Source organism: Scomber japonicus, chromosome 6 (assembly GCF_027409825.1).
Source record: "Scomber japonicus isolate fScoJap1 chromosome 6, fScoJap1.pri, whole genome shotgun sequence".
NCBI lineage: Eukaryota > Metazoa > Chordata > Actinopteri > Scombriformes > Scombridae > Scomber > Scomber japonicus.
Genome location: NC_070583.1, coordinates 11,660,730 through 11,680,557, shown reverse-complemented (window position 1 = coordinate 11,680,557; position 19,828 = coordinate 11,660,730). Strand labels below are relative to the sequence as shown.

Sequence of the window (19,828 nt, the reverse complement as noted above, 5' to 3'; positions counted from 1 at the left end):
TAATTTAATCTGCCTGTAAAATCTATCTATCTCTTTGGAGGAATGACAGTATTATTTTGCCCCCTCCCTGCTGCCCCCACAGTGCAGGGACGCTGTGTGTGCGTGTGTTTGTGTGTGTGTGTGCATGTGCAGAAACCTACAGGTAGAGAGCTGCCGTCTCCCGGTGACTTGCTGGCAATGCAGCGAAGAGACTTAGTAAATATTGCGGTAGGAGCTTCACACCAAACAGCCCGATTAACTATGCTCACATAACTTGGCTGTAGACTTGGAGTTCAGTAGGGAAACGTGGGCGAAGCGACCGCAAGAACAAACGGGAAATTCAATTGTCAGCTGGCCGGGAAAACCGCTCACATCACCCGGCTTCCGGGGATTCAGGGGCCGCATCGGTTGACGGCAGACGTCGGTCGGTAGCTCGGGGGATAAAGGGCGAACATCCACATCATCATCGCCGACATCCATCTCTCTTATCCAGCGACTTCCGAGATGTCAAGAAAGCTACAAAGGACAGAAGTCTGCGCCGACTGCAGTGCGCCAGGTAGGGACGAGAAGAAATAAATCAAAAATCGATCCACTATACTGGAACAATACGTCGGGAGGGCGACATGGTGGGACAACAGGGCCGAGGTTGCTATCACTGTCAGTGGGTCCGCAGAGCAGGAAAACGGCCCGGGCTTCTGAGCGTCGCTTAGGCCCCAAAATAAACAGTGAAAAATAGGCGTGTTATTATAACAGGGGATATCTTTAGCTGAGAGCTGCTCCCCAATGAGCAGCTTAATATCTATGTTAATTTGACCGAGGTGTTATGTGAGCAGCGAGTTTGCTGCAGTGGTAGAGCGGAGTGTCAGATTTATGTCGCCTTACTGAGACGTTTGTTTTGATTTTCGTCACCGGGACAGACTTCTTAACACATTAGCTTAGCCCGGCTAACGAGCTGGTGATTCCGACTCACTTTTTTGTACTGGTGGCTATTATTAAACATATACTGTGTGCATAGTGTTATCGTACTAACAGATTATATTCATATTACTATTCTCTGTGATTTTGTTAGCGCTTGCCTGTGGCGTTTTGAGTTGTCTACCTGGCTAACGTTAGCTAATAGAGCTAGCTAAGCTAACTTTGGCTAAACGGCAAGTTATTGCAAAGCTGATTCAGCTTATGCGTCAGCTTTCAGTCATTTCAGCGGTTTCAGACAGTAGTTTTTTGGTAATTTTCATCAATGTGGTTAAAACAAACAACAGAGAGTTTCGTACACGGACCATTCCTAAATATCAAGTTTATTTCACAGCATTTTTAACCTCTTAAATGTCAGTAATGCTGAGGAAATATCCTGGGACAAATGTAGTCTAAAAGCATCCCAAATGGAACAACCTGACGGAGCAAAAAGTGGCTGTTTATATGTGAACATGCGTCAGATATGAGTAATATGTCATATTCCTATTGTGTGTGACATATGTATGACCCATGCATGAACTTTAACATTTTAACCTCGTTTGCTGTGTTTGTCAGATAGAGAGACAGAAGTGATGCTAAAATAACCTTGGTACCCACTCCCTTGCTTCTATCTTTCAAATTCAGCCTCACATGCGTTCATGTTTAGTTTGAAGCACTTAATTGATGGTGCTCTGTGTGTGTGTGTCTGTGTATTGCTTGCATACATTAATGTGTACATGCATTACAACAGCTGCTCTCCCTAACAGCAGTGAGTGTGAGTGAGCAAAACTGTCTATAAGCTTAAGGGGCCTACTGCTCAGTGCTTTCTGGCTACACCTTGCGACTTGATTTACGCCCTGAGTCAATTCCCTGTTACTATACTTCCTGCTTCAGCATCTGCATGTCTGTCCTCCTGCCCCCCCCCCCCCCCTCCTCACTTCTTCTCCATGTTCAAGATCTGACATTAACCAGCCTCAGTTAAATGCCTCCCTTTGAATGCCAAAGCAATTTAAAGTCTGATTTATATGCAGTTTCCTTGACAAATGAATCCTGCTAGGGAAAATAAAAATATGTTTTTGTTGTTGTAAGGCAATGGTTGGTTTCCATGGGTTTTCCTCTCAGCTTGTTTGAGTTTGCACACCTGTTTTTAGCTGTATATTTCTGCATACAGCCCCTCCTTAGACCACATGCACACACGTGCAGTGTGTTGTGCAAAATGCTGACCTAGCCACCGGTGACAGGCCACCTCCCTGCCACCCAGCTTTGTGACATACGAGGAGACAACTCGATGGCATGGCTACAAAGGACGACTGATACACCCTGTCCGAGCCAAGCCTCAGGTGGAGGCTTTAATGTCACACCACGGCAATCTGCACTCTGTATAGCAACAATGAATCATGTTGTCATGATGGTAAACTCTCTTTTTAAGCACTCATAGAATTGTACAAGAAACTGAGACTCTTGTGCAAGCATTGAGTGCATAATTCCTATTTGTCTAGTGTATATAGTGTTAGTCATCATCTCTCTTGCTGATGATGCTGTGACTGGTGTTTGGCCCAGATTAAAACCAAAATTCTGGGATTAAAAACAGTATGAATAGGAATTAGCCTAGTTGTGACTTGAGGGCTGTAAGTGGTGGAGTTACATGTTGCTAATGGGTAATTAAATTAATTATAGAATACCTGAATAGGTTTACGGAAATGTGCGCAGCATTTTAAATGATTATTCCCGCAACAGCTTTGCAAACTTTAAATGTTCATTTGTTGTGGTGTTTTTATGCAGGGTTAAGTGATAGTTATAAAAACAATTGTCAATGCTGTATTGATGAACCACCAGATTTAGGCTAAATTATGTCATGCTGCAGATTTGACCAATACGCTACTGCCAATAGTCTAATAGCTTAATGGCGTAGCATTGTATTGATCCAGTGAGCCCAGCAGATAGCATAGCCTGTGGGAGTTTTTATATTTATTACACAGATTAAAGAATTAAATTGCTGCAGTCTGGCCTTTAAAGCCTACAGGCTACTGTTCCAAATGAGGCTGTAGCTCTTATCAAAGCCATTTTGCATTTGCTGCTACTTTGTCTGTAGGCAAAAAAAAGACTTACAGCTTGTCAGTTCATCTGATGATGGACTATTTTAGCTCCATTAATACCCTAAGTCCAGACAGTTTTATCCCAGCCCAAGAGTGACTAATGCAGATAGTAGATGTGTATGTGTTAGTGCGGGGGGAGGCATGCATGCGTGCATATAAATGTGCAACTGTGCATGTATTTGTTTTGATATTTGCAGACTGTGTTAGGTGTGAGCTGCTCATCACATCAGGATCTTGAGGGCATAAACATGACCCAGACTAGCCTGTCAGTGTCAAGTAGGCTGGCGTCAGTCTAAACTGCTTCCCTTCCCATCTTCACCTCATTCACGTTCATCTATCCTTATTTAAAGAACTTCAAGTTTCAGATATTTTTCTTCAGTAAAAAATGTGTTATTCCTCCCAGTTATATATACAGTATATGTCAACAGACACCAAACAAATACCAAATGTCAGTACAGAAACTTCAGACTGCTGTCAAAAACTAGTAAATCTGACATTTGGCGCAGTCAGTGGGGCACGACTGGTCTCATACCAAGCTGCTTATGACTGAAAGGTCATGTTTGTGTATGTGTGTATTGGCATGCACGTTAGGGAGGTTTCCTTTACTATAATGGTTGTAATATTAGTATTGTATTGTTGTAATATTGAATGTAACCAGTAAAATATGATGGGAAAATCTTGTGGCTTTGACTCTGACCTTCAGCACTTGTAACTGCTCATTGTTTGCTCCATTTGCTGAGGTAACTGTATTTGAATCATTCACATAGGTACTGTTGAGCCCTCCATCGATAAGCACTTTTATAAAAGCTGGTCTCTGTGCATGCATTAGTTCATCAGTGAGTAACCGTTTACAGCGTGTGCTGTGCTATGGGGAATTATAACACAGCCCAGCATATGAAGTAGACAGTGTCGTACAAGCATGACGGAGCTTTATCATAGTATTTGGAGTGTCTTCCAACTGTAGCAAAGACAAATGGCTGATAATTCAGTGTTATTGTGTGTCTTTTTCGGCATATAATTGGAGTGTTGACAATTGTGAAATTTCACTAAGTTCAATATAACACTGTGGTTATTTCGCAAAATTGCATTCATCCTAATTTTGGATTCCTAGCTGTAATTTAACTGCTTATTATGTTAAGATGCTTGTTTGACTCATCAATGGTTCATGCCCGCTTTGCTGTTACATACAATACAATTATACGTTCTTTTGTGAAATGTAAGACTTATACATTTAATTGGGATTCTTATGTTGTTACTTATCCCTGCGCTGCTTTCTCTGTGTGTATACATATCCACATATTTCATTCAACTCTTCTTAGTGCAGGTGGGCGACTGAGAAAAGAAGACTTAAAAAGGAGCATATGTTTGATTTGACCTTGAATGAAGTGTGGGCAGGGTAGCAGCATTAGTAGGACACATTATCCAGAGGAAAAAAAGGGAAAATGTTGTAGTAAAAGATTTAGATCCCCAACAGTATATGATTTGGATATTGAAAGATTTTAGGATGTAGAACGCAGAGTTGGGATTATTCATGCAGCCTTGACTTAAATGAACGTTGTAGTGATTTCTGTACAGGGCAGAAAAGTCTAACCAGCACACAGAGCTTGTTTACAAAGCTCGTAATACCATCCATCCATCTCTGTTTGTGTATCAGATCCGGGCTGGACCAGTATCAACCGAGGGGTCCTGATTTGCGATGAATGCTGTTCGGTCCACCGCAGCTTAGGCCGTCACATCTCCATAGTCAAGCACCTGAGGCACAGCGGATGGCCTCCCGCACTACTGCAGGTAAGGCTGACAAAAGGAGAGCGAGGGAGAGTTGAAATGAAAGGAAACTCAGTACCTGAGGAGGCTGAGTAAAGAAATCTCTCAAATCTGATCTTTTTACATCTGTGTTCTTAAAGAAAAAGCTTGCCGTCTTCTCTGTGAATGTTAAATTCTATGCCAACCCTTTTTTAAATGTGTTTTTTACACATAATCTATATGTACCTTTTCTCTTTGGCTCTATTGATGTTGATGCATGCTGGGTCATTAAGTATTGCTTTAACTTTCACCAGTAAGGTTTGACTGGGGAGACTGTGGGTGTTTTGGGCCATAATGGATCTGTAACCAATATAACTGCTTCTTTAACCAGTTTTGATTCCAGTGCGGAGCATATTTTTGCTTATTGATCATTCTAAAGGTAATACATTCAGAACATAGCGGTGTGCTGTAGCTTTACTTAACAGACTTACTTAATTATAATGGTGGTAATTGTCTTGCGTGACTGTCACTGCTGTGTGTGTGTTTGTGTGTGTGTGTGTTTCAGATGGTTCAAACCTTGGCCAGTAATGGGGCCAACTCCATATGGGAACACAGTCTCCTGGACCCTGCTCAGGTGCAGAGCGGCCGTAGGAAACCCAACCCCCAGGACAAAGTCCAGTAAGTGTACTCCCTACAGGTTCAAAACACAGAACAACACTATCCACTCCCATCACCGTTACTGGGGGAAATGATTGTCTCTGCTTCATGGCGGTGTTATATAACCCTGCTGAAGATAATTGGTATTTTCGGTACTGAAGAGCAATTTCACCCAGTTGTTCCTTAATGCCTTCTAAACAGTTCTTAGTCATGGATCACCTTCCTAATGAATCTTGTTGTGCTCTCAAGGGCTTTTGTTTAACTTAATATAGGATAGTGTTGTGGTCCTTTTCGGGGTTGAAATCGTAATACTTTCTCATTAGTTACACAAATGTTGAAGCACATTGTGTACAACCTCCTAAAATTGTGTTGTGTACTGTGTTTATGTCTGTAGATCAACCATCTCCTTTACCAGGAAAGAATTGTTACATTTATCAACAGTGTCAGTATAATTATCAAACGTGGGAGGAATAGCAGTAATGTAGACGCATAGTGCTTTACACATACATTAATTTGAGAAGACAGTAGGTGGGATGTTTTGTGATTTTCAACCTGTGCAAAGAATAAAAAGGACTAACTGCTTCTTCTTTTTGCTACTCATGTTCTTCCCATACATACTTTCTTCTGCTGTGCAGTCCCACTAAGTCAGACTTCATCAGAGCCAAATACCAGATGCTGGCCTTTGTCCACAAGCTGCCCTGTCGTGATGATGATGGCGTCACTACCAAGGACCTCAGTAAGGTGAGGGCTCTGCATTTCACAGCTGAGGGACCACAATTTATGAGTTCAGGTTAATTAGCCTGTATGGATGCAGCCATACTGTAGAACTGCATGTGTTAGCACAAATTATGTTTTATTTATAGATGTCAGTGGGGCACTTCACACACAAATATGTACTGTACGTGTGCATGTTCACACGCACGCACACATGCACACTGACTGACTGATAAACCCTCTTCCTGCCAGGAAGTGATCTGAATGACACAGCAGGATGTAATAATGATCTCTAATGTGGTGGAGCTCCATTGGGCACTGCGTGATGTTTAATTTCCACCCCTGACTCTCTGTTTCTGTTTCTCTCTCTCTCTCTCCTCTTTTCCTCTCTCCCTGTGCCTCCCCTTTTGTTTTTCTATTAGCAACTACACTCTAGTGTGCGGACAGGGAGTTTAGAGACTTGTCTTCGGCTCCTGTCCCTCGGCGCTCAGGCCAACTTCTTCCACCCGGTGAGGAAAAATCTACTCGCTGACTCACTCCATTTAGCAATTAGTGTGTCTTTTTGCTAGGCCTCTTGTCCTGACTCTCTGTGTGCGTGTGTGTGTGCGTGCGTGTGTGTGTGTGTGTGTGTGTGCGGGTCTGCGTGTCTGCACAAACCTTCAGGAGAAAGGCACTACCCCGCTCCACGTGGCAGCCAAGGCAGGCCAGATCTTGCAAGCCGAGCTGCTGGTAGTGTACGGTGCAGATCCCGGAGCACCCGACATCAATGGACGCACACCTATGGACTACGCTAGGTACACAACAGTGGAAATCTATTTCACCAGTAACTGTAAAAAGCTGAAACGTAACAAGAAAGCATTTCATGGAATTTTGTGTGTGTGTGTGTGTGTGTGTGTGTTTAGGCAGGCGGGTCATATAGAGCTAGCAGAGCGACTGGTTGAGTGTCAGTATGAGCTGACAGACAGGCTAGCCTTCTACCTTTGTGGCCGGCGTCCAGGTAAGACATTGCACCAGTTCTTCAGCAGTTCACATGTCCTAAGCTTTTTTCCTCATTGACATACTGCAGTAGATATTATCTAGTTATAAAGCTAATCTCCTCTCCTCAGATCACAAGAATGGCCATTATATCATTCCTCAAATGGCAGACAGGTATGGACCATGAGATTACTGTTATCATTCTTAATGCATGCGTGGTGTGGTTTGACTGCATGAGGGATCGTTGTTACTATACTTGAACTTTTCAACTGTCACCAGACCTGCCGCATCTCCCTAGCATGGATACTGATGCAGTTTAGTATTATGACCAGAGGGTGGCACCATAGCATCTGTTACCCCACCCCTAAAAAGAGAAGTTAAAACAGGTCTCTGGCATCTCTTAACACAGCTGGCTGTTTCTTGTAAATGCCTATCTAAGCTATTACAGGTACCTCCAATGATTTAGATACTTGAGGTGCACTTGGTTTATTAATCCTCAGCTGCAGGTTTTGATTTGAGAGGTCCAGAAGTGCACAGTCAGGTCACGATAAATCAAGTTCAGTATTACTTGGCTCAGCTTCTTTCAAATATTTGATGGGCGCTGAGTCAGAGCAGAGCACAAGAAGCAGTTTTAAAAAAAAAAAAAAAAAAAAAAAAACACAAACAAAAATACATGTAAACGTTTAAACCGAGCGCTCCTCAAAATCTATTTGTCACCCAAAGTGGGTCTTACTTTTGCGCTGCAGGCTAACCCTCTTTTGCATCTGTTCTGTTCTGGTGAATGGTTCCTCTTGATAATAACAATTAAAGCTGTTCTGTTGTGGCTTCTCCACCCCTCTTTCTGTCTGTTTCTTTCTTTTTCTCACTCGTTTTCTGTTCTCTCCATTTCGCTGCGCTTGGTGGAGCCAGAGCTCGTCCTAAGTGCCCGACACAGAGGTATCTTTACTTTCCTTGTTCCTTTTTTTCCCAGAATTTCTCGCTTCATTCCAAAAAACCCCCCATACTCTCTCTCTCTCTCTCTCTGTGCTACCCTGTATTTGATATATTTCCTTGTTGAACACCAGAGAAAGCGTAGCTGTTTTTCAGAAGTCTCACAGTTGGAAGAACAAGATTAGGCCGTAATCTGTTACCACCAGAAAATAAAGCTGTGAAGTTACTTGTGAAAGGGGAAAGATCTACATCACTCGAGGCAGTTAGGGAACTTTCGAGGGCTTTCTGCAGTAATCAAAACAAGTGTTTGTCCTGAAAGAAGTTAAGGACATAGTTACTAGTGTGCACTTTTAATAAGGTGCAGCAACTAACATTTCATTATAAAGCATGTCGTCACAAGACTAAGATGTCTAGTCTCTTTCTTTGGTATCAGTCAACAGTTTTTGAGACTGAATTTAAAGCTGTCTCATCATAGCTTGCAAAACCACAGTGCGCCTTGCCCGGTACTGTCCAGAGGGTTGTTTCCAGGCTAGCACGGGTCCAAAAGACAGTCACTATTACACCAAGCACTTTTAATCTGACCCCCCCCCCCCCCACTCCCACCCCTCAACGCATCTCAACCCAAATAAACCCTCCCTCTTCCTATCTCCCTGCTCTCTCTAGCCATTATATCCTTCCCACCTCCTCATTTCTCACTCCCCGCTCTGTCTCTCTCCATCTCCATGTTTTCCACCCTCCGCCCTCCCCTCCCCTCCCTTCTTCCCTCTGTCTCTTTATTCCACTGTATGTCCATGGTGCCTGTCTTACTGTCATCATCTGTGTTTACTTTTAGTCTGGACCTCTCAGAACTGGCCAAGGCCGCCAAGAAGAAGCTCCAAGCGGTGAGTGGGGTTGAATTGTGAGATTTTTTTAAAAAAAAAAGCATTGTACGATTATATCACATTCAGGTAAAAAGAGTTTCCAGGCATTGGATGGAGCTAATTTTCTTGTGGCCTTGGAACTAATGGAAAAAGAGAAAAGCTTGGTTAAGAAAAAAGAGAAATCTATTTAAATGAAATTATTATTATCATATAATATTAATAATTTAGTTTGTTGTTTCTCTTCCTTGCCAAAATGATGTGTTTTCTCTCCAAGGCCTTCTGTTTAGTCACATAGATAGGCAGTAATTCAAAAACTGAATGCTAAAGGTCAGTTATCGACATTTGAAGATATCTTTTAAATAATCTATGACTCATTAGTTTTTGGTCAACATGTGATGGCTGACTGGACATGAGAGAGAATGCCAAATCTTGCTAATTGCAGCATAGATGACTGTATATTAGGCTGTTGTCACGTTTTCTTCTGCTCTCCTTTTTTAATTATTTTTTTACATTGACGTTCACTTTAATAATATATAGTGTGTGTGTGTATGTGTGTGTATGTGTGTGTGACAGCTCAACAATCGGCTGTTTGAGGAGCTTGCGATGGATGTCTATGACGAGGTGGATCGCAGAGAAAACGATGCAGGTGAGCTCCAACTCTTTCCTCCCCTTCAATTCTCTCTTTCTGTCCTATATAAGGTAGAAATATATCTGACATTTTTCCAGTATGGAAACCAGAAAGAAAACACCTACTCAATAGATTATTGACACAAACTTTGAAAAATAAGGCAGGGTGAGAAAAGACACACAGAGAGAAAATAGTTGTACAGACAGAGAGTTAATCTGAAGGACAGAGTGAGGAGGGAAGGAAAAGGACGCTTTGAGGAGGAAGGCCAAATGGAGCGAGGGAGGGAGGGAGGAGAGACTCAAGTGAGGAAGTGCCTCAGAAATTCTTGAGTCTCTCTCCTCCTCCTCCTCTTTGGCTCTTTCTTCTCTTTTTTTTCCCTTTTCCTTCTCTCCCTTTTCCTTTAGTAGCAGTAGCAGTCAAATTGTGCTTTCTGACAGAAGCACCGCAGGTAAGTAGCAAGGCCACACACACACACACACACACACACACACACAGATGGGGAGGACTCAAAGTACAACGCTGCATTAGAGGACTTCAGTTTTTGCTGTACTTTGTTTATATATCTGTGTGTGTGTGTGTGTATGTGTGGGAGGATGGATTGGGTGTTTAGCTGTCAGTGTTCCAGCTAATATGACCTTGTTGCTTAAACACACACGCACACACTTATTTTTTTTATCCAATGTTTGTGTCTCCAGTGTGGCTTACGACCCAGAACCACAGCACTCTGGTAACAGAACGAAGCGCGGTGCCCTTCCTACCGGTCAATCCTGAGTACTCTGCCACACGCAACCAGGTAAACCTACACACACTCATACATACAGCACTCATACATATAGATTTCCACAAGTGCAATGCATACGCTCATAGAACATGCACACATATACTGCTAAAATTGTAGGTCTTTTAAAATGTTCTGCACTAAGAAAGCGAGAAAAACGATCGACAAAGGTGAAACAAGAACTCGCTAGTAAAAAAAGACCAAATATAGCCCAGTTTAGAAAGTGTGAGTATTTGGTGGGAATCCAAAAAAAAAAAATTAGTGTGAAATTAACCGACTGTTCCTCAGCTGTGAGAAAGGAGGAAAGATGTAATCCATCTGTGTTTCTCCCCTCTTTCCCTCCACTCTCCTCACTGTTTGTGTGTGTCTGTGTGTGTCCTGTGTGAGATAAATCCCATATGTCCTCTCACATAGTTTCACCTCATCTGTGTGGCTCATTAGTGTAAACATTGACTTTTAACACAGAAAAAAAACACACACACACACATCATTTGCTCTGCAGTTCACTGTGGACAGTAGTGGCTGGCTATTTATGGTTGGAAACAGAAGAAAAGCACAGTTGAACTTTCTACAGTGTTTTTTCTTCCAGAGCACTGTTGTTATGAACAGTAAATCCCTTTGTGTAATAATTCTAGTTTAACACTTCTGTGGAAATAGAGCTTTTTATTCTCTCACACGGATGCCAGCATGCTCGTGTAATTACACGGTTTAAGTTTCTTCGCTCATATTTGTGTATGCGTGAGCACACGTTAGTGATGGCGTGTGTTTGAGTGTGTCTTTTGAGTGTTCGCTATGACTGCGTTTTTTCCACAGCACATGGCCGTTGACCACAGTAGTCACACAGGCACTGAACCACTGGCTGTGGGCTGGATTGCTTTTGTGTACCCCACAAGTCATGTTAGAACTTAATGTTAGTGTGTGTGTGTGTGTGTGTGTGTGTGTGTGTGTGTGTGTGTGTGTGTGTGTGTGTGTGTGTGTGTGTGTGTGTGTGTGTGTGTGTGTGTGTGTGTGTGTGTGTGTGTGTTAAAATGAGAATTCAAATCCAAACTCCTGACTTGTTCTCCTGTGTCTGTCTCTCTCTCTTTCTCTTCTTCCCTCTCTCAGGGCCGTCAGAAGCTGGCACGATTCAACGCCCGGGAGTTTGCCACACTCATCATCGACATCCTGAGTGACGCCAAAAGGAGACAGCAGGGGAAAGGTCTCAGCAGCCCTACTGGTGAGAAACCGGGAGGGGGTGCAACAGCGAAGGATTTTAAAGGGTAGAGGGACATATGGTGCTTTCTGAAGAGGAGCGAAAAAACCAAGATCAAGACAAGACAACTTAGCCTGACCAAAAACATGGATACATACAGATCAGTTTGACTTTAAGCTGAATCTTTTTCTTCAAAAACACAGAGCTGTGAAGCTTTAAAACCTTTGAGCAAACATTTTGGAAGCAAATGTAATTATACCTGCAGGCAGCGACACGAATAATATCTGATTCAGCAGTTTATTGAAGAAGAGGTGTGATCTCCTTAGAGACCAGTATATCTTTATCTACATAGAAATTTAGACTTACATCTGCTGCATCTATACTGAATTTGAGAAGCCGGCTAAAATAAGCCAGAAAGCAAACTGACAAGATAGAGAAGTGCTCATATTCTATACATTACCTGAACTGGAATAAATGTGCACATTTCTTTCCCTCAGACCCATTGGACATAGGCATTGACGATGACCAGCATGACTATGACAGCGTAGCCTCTGATGAAGACACAGACAGCGAGTTGACCACCCAGAACAACAACAACAAGCAACGAAGCAACCGCGCAAAGGTATAGTACTTTGAACACTCTTGCCACATCTGCACATACACCACAGAGCTAACACAGTAGTAGCATCTGTGCACCTGTCGACACACTCGTAGTTTTCATATTGTTTCAGTTTTTTTAGTTGTACACCATTGATTAAAGCAATCACATCAACTAGCAAAGCTTTTTCCACGTTGTCCTCCTTATTATGACTGCTTGTCCCAGCATGCTTTGCGAGGAGTGGCTACAGTGCAGGCTGCCACATAGCTCCTGAGTGACATCACCAGCTATTCTGGGTCCTTGTCAGAGAGGCATTGTTCATACACAGAGAGAGAGAGAGAGGGAGAGTGTGTAGAGGGAGGGAGGAAGGGAGGGAGGAAAAGAGAGAGAGAAAGAAAGAAAGGAAAAAACGGCACAAGAGTGGGAGTGGTAGAAATGAGATGAGTAAACAACAGCTCAACCCCTAACTATCCCATTTTCCTGTGGACTTGTTTAGCTCAGCAGGCAAAAACTCTGACAAACCACAAGTCAGAAAGTCCACTCCCATCTCCACACTTGAAATATGCACATTCATTATTTTTGCTGAGCTCCTTCGGTCAAAAGTTACTGTCTTCAGCTATAAAGTACAGGGTGTTATCTGTAGTAAGCAGGCAGGTTTTGGTGTCTGTAAGAGTCTAAATGAAATGTCTGAGTGAGAGGTGGATGATGAGGTGGACGAGAGAGTATTGAAGATCAGTGGTTGAGTTTTAGGGAGTGGTATATAAGTGTTTTCGAGCATGCTCCAGGGTCACATGAAGTTTGGGGTGGATGATGCATTGAGAGCAAGAACTAAGGCTCTACTGTCTATATGTATGCGTGATCTGTAGTACTGGCCTCAGGGCTGCTGGCCAGGCCTCCTCCTTTTACACAGTAATGAGCTCTGTTTAAATCTAGCTCAAAGGGCACTGAATTGTATATGCCTATATCACCTCATGCATTAGGTATGAGCATTTATCCCCTCCTTTTTGGAAATTGGAAGAAATGGTTTTACATTATACTGTTTGTGGTCCACATAGGTTTTATACCCTGGAAGTATTATCATGTCTGTTTTTCTCACTTTGTCTGTGCCTCTCTATCCACCCTGTCTGTGTTTTCACTTGTCCGTCCACCTGTTGCTACGTCCTTGAATCGATCCAGAGTATGGACTCGTCAGACTTGTCGGATGGGCCCATCACCCTGCAGGAGTACCTGGAGGTGAAGAAAGCCCTGGCCTCCTCAGAAGCCAAGGTGCAGCAGCTGATGAAGGTCAACAACAACCTCAGCGAGGAGCTGCGGCGGCTCCAGAAGGAGGTAGGGAGTACAAGACGGGGGCGCAAAAGTTTGGGAACGAAATATGCAAATAAGGTCAGAATTTCAACCACAAGAAGAATAATGAATACAAAGTGGAAGAGAAAGCAGAAAATTGAAGTTTAGACATTTGATTTATTATTTCCTATCTTTTTTTAATAATAGTGGAGAGCTACAGGGAGCATGTAAGAGAGATTAGATGATATAAGAAAGACTGGCATGATTTCCTTCTTAGAAAGCTGTACCTAAAAATCTAAAAATTCGATAAGGGCGTGATAACAATATGATGGGGGTGACTGAAGATTACAAGGCAAAGTGACAAAGACAGGTTGCCTGAGGAGGAACAATTGATTCAGACAGAAGGAGGGCAAGATGATGGAGAGACGAGTGAATATTTCAATATCTTTGCAAGCTGATGCATTTTTCTTGACAGGGTGTTATTTTTCCTACATTGTTGTGACTGGAAGATGTATTTGGCAACAGCTTTTCAGCATCATCCAGAAACTAAAGCAGCTGTCATTCTAATGTGTAGATTTGCTGTTGTAAATACTGGTTCCCATCTTAGCTGTCATTTTTAGTTTGGGTCGTTTTTACTTAATAGCGCTCATCCATTGTGCACTGTTGCTTCATTCTGTTTCTCGTGAGTCATGTCATCAACATTAGCACATTGTATTCATTAGTGGCTGCCAGTGTTGGCTCCTGTGACTCATGAATCATTAATGTGCTCATTTTGTCACTCGACTTAAGATGTAGTGAAGAGGCAAACACGCAGCGCAAACAACAAATAATGTCAGATTAGATCAGGGGTGGGCATCTGGCAGCCTGCAGGCCACATGAGGGCCCCTCCGTCCTCCCTCAGTGCAGCCCACGAGTCATTTATTGGTTTCACAGGTATCTGAAGCAAGCAGGCCATTTGAACTGGACCACATTTGTAATTATACTGTCCACTGATAGAGGGCGCTCCCTTGAAACATGAGAGATCTTTAGTCAAGAAGCTTGAGGCACATGGTCTCTGCAGGACTCTTCTGCCACAACATGTGACACAGACAGTAACAAGTGACCGAAAACAGAGAAAACCGGACCAAGAGAACAATGCTCTGTCCAAAGAAGGGTCTTCATCTGACCACCCAGATTTGGCACATATTCCCGCCTGTGAAGAGATGCAGCAAAGACGTCCCTGAATGCGAGAAAACATTCCTCAAGTAGAGAACCGACACAGAAACACTGCAGCATCAGTTCAAGGAACACTTTCAAGATCTGTGCATCATGAAGCCGCTGAACCCCCCCCCCCCCCCCCCCCCCGCTCTGCTGCTGTCAGCCAACAACCCCCCTCACCCCCCCAGAGTCGCTGCTCGAACTGTGTGAACTACAGTGAGACCCTTTCTTTCTTTCAACAAAAGCGCTATGCGAGATGAGAATTTTAATTTTAGAGACTACTACTCAAGTCCTGTTCTCCACTGCTCAGGGATTTCGAACTCTCAGCGGCCAGCGCTCTCGGGAACACTCACATCTTGGAGAGCAGCTTCTCAATAATGAAGCACATCAAGAAAGAAAGAAGAAGAAGAAGAAGAAGAAGAAAGAAACACTGACATTCATGTTGTTGTATGCCAGCAGTAGAAGAGGACACAAGTATTCATCAAGAACTTTATACTGATCTACCTTCTAGGTCATGTTTATTTGAAAAATGTCATGGAATTAGAGGGCAGAGTAGAAATGCACACCTAAACATGAATATAAGTTAGTGTCAGTGTTAAGATTTGGTTATTTAATGTTTTTTGAGACCCCATTGCACTGAAAAGTGGACTTTTTCCTGTGTTCAGCTTATTAAAGGGATTAAATACATTTCAGTATGAAAAATAGAAATGTTACTTTATTAAACTTTGATTACCAGTGTATATTATTTCTTTTTCATTAAGTTAGTAGCTCTAATTGGCTAATTGAGTTACTGTATCCCAGTGATGGAAGTGCATGGTCACAATCTGGCCCTCTGGTAGTGAGGATAATATTATTTTGGCGCCCTCTATCATCAAAGTTGCCTGGGTTAGAAATTAGTTAACAGGCACTTCAGTGCAGGTGAGCCCTCATTTCCCCTCATTGATCCCTGAGAGCAAACTAGGTATACACAGGTATGCAGCCCTCCACTCCTTCCCCCAAGACCTAATCCCTGCCTCATCATGTAACCTGTTCAAGTGTCTTTACCACACATCCCTCTCTCCCCATTACTGATATGAGTTAATATGTGAAGCCCTGTATGACCCTTCTACTGTACCTGTAATTATGGATGCTTGTCTATGACCATTCAGTTGACAACCCCCCCCCTTCCCTTTAACCTCCCCATGTCCCTCCTTCCATTCTTCCCTCCATCCTCTCATCCCTCCCTGCTCCCTTCCTCCTCTCCTATAGATCACACGGATGCAGACAGAGAACAGCGCGCTGCGGGGGGGCCAGCAGGCTGGGGGGGCAGCTGGCCATGGGGTAGGGGGGCCTGGAGGAGGAGGGGGAGGAGGAGGAGGCCACTGGCCCGGAGGGGGTGGGATGCGAGGAGGAATCAGTGGAGGGGGTCTATGCGGATTTGGGCCAGGAGGGGACCCCCCAGGGCTCTCGGTGCCCTCCTCAGTCGCCCCCCACTCCCATTCCCATCGGAGGGACCGCCAGGCCTTCTCAATGTACGAGCCAGGGGCGGCCCCCGGCCCCACGGCCCATGGTCCCCCAGTCCTGGACTCCCTGCCAGCCCGCCTGCAGCCCCTCAACACACACAGCGTAAGTTAGAAACTCCCCCAGCACCCTTCTCCACCTCCCACCTTCCTTTTGGTGGCCCTGATGGGTGATCGTCCAATCCTTATCTCTCTATTTCCCCCCCTTCTTTTCTCTCCCTGCATCTCAGTTCCCCATCTTTCTCTTTGAAAGGTCCGGTTGTGCATGATCCCCTATAAAGATGTGGCATTGAAGCCCATGCTGTCAAAAATGATCAGACACAATTATGAGCTTTTTAACACCATGAAGAACAAAGTGCACAAGTGTGACCCAAAGCAGAAAGATGCAAAACAGGAACTGTCTTGTATGTTCTGTTGCCTGGTGATGCCTGGTGATGCCACTGACACTCCTCTCTCTCTCTCTCTTAGCCTGCTCTGCACCCTTTGACATTTTTACATTTTCAACCCCCCTTTTTTTGATCTCCCAGTTAGCTCTCCTGCCACCGGACAGCTGATCGGTCCGGAGACGCTGTGATCACATGTGCACGTGAAAAATCACTCACACACAGACACAAATGGGAAAACTTTTTCCAGACCGGATCAACTAGTAGCTTAACTAGGATGAAAAGGTTTCTCTGAACAGTGGGACGTCACCTGGTGCAGTTAGAGCTTTCAGCATCATCACAAAGATTTACCTGTTTTCTTATTTTCTTTCTGTCTGTCTGTCTCCTCACCTGTCTGTCCCCTTGCTCATTGCAGAGCAGCCGTGCATCCTAGATGTAAGCATTCTGTCTGTCATTGCATTTTTTTGCCATTTCATTTCCAATAGTAGGATTCTCTCACTCTATGCGTTACTTTTTTATGGATTGTAATGTTGGAGATCAGCAGTAGTCTAGAGCGTGTGTGTAGTCATTTAGTTTATTGTTGACAGTGTTGATTGAGATTTAGTGTTAGATTAGCTGTAGAGACATACGGTAATGTTTGTTTAGTGGGGGAGCTGCCGAGCCGAAGTAGCGCTGCTCTCACTACCTTCCATCTTGTTTTTCTGCTGTTTATAAAAACATCTCCTCTCTCCATCTCCTCCCCACACCTTTTTTTTCTCCACTTGCCAATTTCTTCATCCATCTCTTTGCCCGATGCATCTCTATTTCTCTCCCCTCACTTCTTCTCCTCTATCCATCCTTGTCTTCCCTTCTTTAGTCACAGGTAAGGAAGGGTAGCACAGGGGGTCCAACACCGTATGGAGGTCATCATCCGTCTGGATCTGCAGAGATTGGCAGATACATGGTGAGTACTTGCAGGTTATTTGAATGTAGGCCGCTTTTCGTGAGAATGAGTCTCCTGTGTGTTACTGTATAGTACTCCAAGGACTTGGAAAATGTCTCAAAATCCGCCACATTTTTCAGAAATACGACCACAATGCATTTTAGGAAAAAGATTCATTGTTTGCTGTTGCTGTTGCTGTGTTTCCTTCCCCAGCATAAAACAGACAAGCACGGCAGCGGCACTGACAGCGACTATGACAACACACAAACATACGACCTCTCACAAAGGTCAGAGTCACTGCAAGAAGTGTGCGTGTGTGTGTGTGTGCGTGTGTGTGTGTGTTTCTATAGCTTCTGGGATACAGTTTAACAGATTTAAACAGGGCTGTCAGTGTTTTATACATATTTTTCCATTCAATTAAGTTTACAATTTCCTCTCGAAATGGTTATCTCTCTCAGCCTATTTGCTTCTGTTTTCTTGATCACATCAGTGTTTAATTCACCGTAAGACTGCACTGTACTTAAAATTTGGGTCACACATGGATTTGGGGGAGGGGAGGGGATCCACACTAACAGCTGAGAAATCAAGGGACAGACAATCTTCTTAATATGCTGAACACCTGAAGTGTTGAGATGCCGCAGTTGCAGACAGAACGCCCTCCGTTAATGTCACCTCTCCTCGTGGGTCCAAGGTGTTAATTAAAGTGTATTTATGTTTCTCTTTTCAGTATGGGGGGTCGCAGCAGCGAGGAGGAAGGTCGTGGGGAATCTGAGGATGGAGGAAGCGGTGACGCGGGGGAGCCTGACCCCACCTTGCCCTGCACAGAAGATGTCATATTGAAGACCGAGCAGGTGACCAAGAACATCCAGGAGCTGCTCAGGGCGGCTCAGGAGTTCAAACATGACAGGTAGGTGAGACTCAGACACATCGCCGAAGCATGTAAGTGACTCTGACGATATTTTGTCAGCTTTAAAATAAACACTACTTGCCCAAGAAGCTCTGGTTACATTTATACACCAACATTAACAACTGCAGCAGCTGTTATTGCTGCTTGGAAATAGTCTAGCTGGCTTTCAGAGTTGTGCGCTCACAGTGTGGTTGTACAGACTGGGTCAAATAAGTCACACATTCAGTCCAGAATATCAGGAAATTACACTTTATTCAACAACAGCCTTCTTGCCTCGGTTATTGTGCCATCTTCTATGTGAAATAACGGATGTCCTTCTCTTTCAGCTTTGTTCCATGTTCTGAGAAGATCCACTCTGCCGTCACTGAAATGGCCTCACTCTTCCCCAAAGTAAGTTCACTGGATTATAGTTGAATTTCTGCCTTCTCCATCTCTTTGTGTCACTTTCTTTGTCTGGCTGTTATTTATCTGCCTCCATCTGTTTACATCCTCCACCATCATTTCTTTGCAGCGCCCTGCGTTGGATGCAGTCCACTGCTCCCTCCGTCTGTTGGCTTCCAGTGCCTCGCGGTTGCAGGTGGAGTGTCGCAAGGCGGCGCCTACGGAGCCCGGGGCCCCTGCGGTGGACTACCAACTCCTCACTCAGCAGGTCATCCAGTGCGCCTATGACATCGCCAAGGCCGCCAAGCAACTGGTCACCATCACCACCCGCGAGAAGAAGCAGTGACCCAACAAACGCACGGGCGAACGGCGAGGGAAGACGGAGAGAAAGTATCAAAAGTGGACTGAGAGGGGCGGGAGGGGGCTATTAGAAGAGGAGGATAGAGGGGAAAATACGATCACGCTACAGATGGGGAGGACAAGGGAGGAAGGAGTGACCGAGAGAATGATGGGCGCGATGAGGAAAAGTTTGGAATATGAATGGAAAGGAATCAGATAAAAAGCAAAGAGCAATGATTGTTAAGTAGAAATACTACAGAGGGGGAAAAAGGTGAAATTCCACAAGAAGTGGAAGTGTGAAGTGAAAGTAGGGAAGGACAAGTAGAAGGATCCAAAGTGGGGGAACCACAGCCTGCAGCAGCCTAAATAAACTTGTTGGAATCAGACGTGTATAATAAACCGCTTTAACTGTGATGCGCATACATGGAACATGACGGCGGTGATGTACAGTGAAGCGACTCCTGAGATGTTACTGCTTTTATTTATTCCCCCTGCCCCCCCGTCACTCGTCGTCCCTCCCATCCCCCCCCCCCCCATTTACTTTGAAACCAGGAAAGGTTTGGAGGCGCACGTTACGCGAGAGGGCTGAAGACATCGTCTCATACATCTCTGTCCCTCCGTCTTGCGCGAGGGAATCAGGATGGTCCCCCCACTCCCCCCTCTCTGGCCCAGTCTTTTGCCCCTCTCCACCCAGACATGAGACCCCTCTGTGTCCTATCCTGTCCCAGATAGGATGAGCTTGCGGTGCAGAGAAGGACCCCTCCTGGGACCCATCTAGCTCCACCTTACTCAAACACCCCTGCCCAGGCTCTCAG

The 19,828-nt window shown here is 44.3% G+C and overlaps 1 protein-coding gene across 1 annotated transcript; it reads left to right on the top strand.

Moving 5' to 3' along the window:
- The first annotated feature begins 167 nt into the window (after positions 1-167).
- git1 (G protein-coupled receptor kinase interacting ArfGAP 1) lies at positions 168-19,607 on the top strand. Its single transcript, XM_053321359.1, has 20 exons — positions 168-535; positions 4,681-4,814; positions 5,335-5,447; positions 6,062-6,167; positions 6,563-6,649; positions 6,804-6,934; positions 7,043-7,137; positions 7,247-7,289; positions 8,878-8,926; positions 9,479-9,551; positions 10,229-10,326; positions 11,416-11,527; positions 12,001-12,125; positions 13,278-13,430; positions 15,831-16,187; positions 17,327-17,412; positions 17,602-17,673; positions 18,114-18,293; positions 18,620-18,683; positions 18,805-19,607. The coding sequence occupies exons 1-20, from the start codon at positions 484-486 to the stop codon at positions 19,018-19,020; spliced, it is 2,346 nt and encodes a 781-aa protein (XP_053177334.1). The 5' UTR covers positions 168-483; the 3' UTR covers positions 19,021-19,607.
- Positions 19,608-19,828: the final 221 nt, after the last annotated feature.

Excerpts from the sequence above, each read along its gene's own strand:
- git1 (XM_053321359.1), top strand. The coding sequence starts at position 484 with ATGTCAAGAAAGCTACAAAGGACAGAAGTCTGCGCCGACTGCAGTGCG. Across the intron at positions 13,431-15,830 it reads TGCGGCGGCTCCAGAAGGAG|ATCACACGGATGCAGACAGA; the intron begins GTAGGGAGTACA and ends CCTCTCCTATAG. Across the intron at positions 17,674-18,113 it reads ACATACGACCTCTCACAAAG|TATGGGGGGTCGCAGCAGCG; the intron begins GTCAGAGTCACT and ends TTCTCTTTTCAG.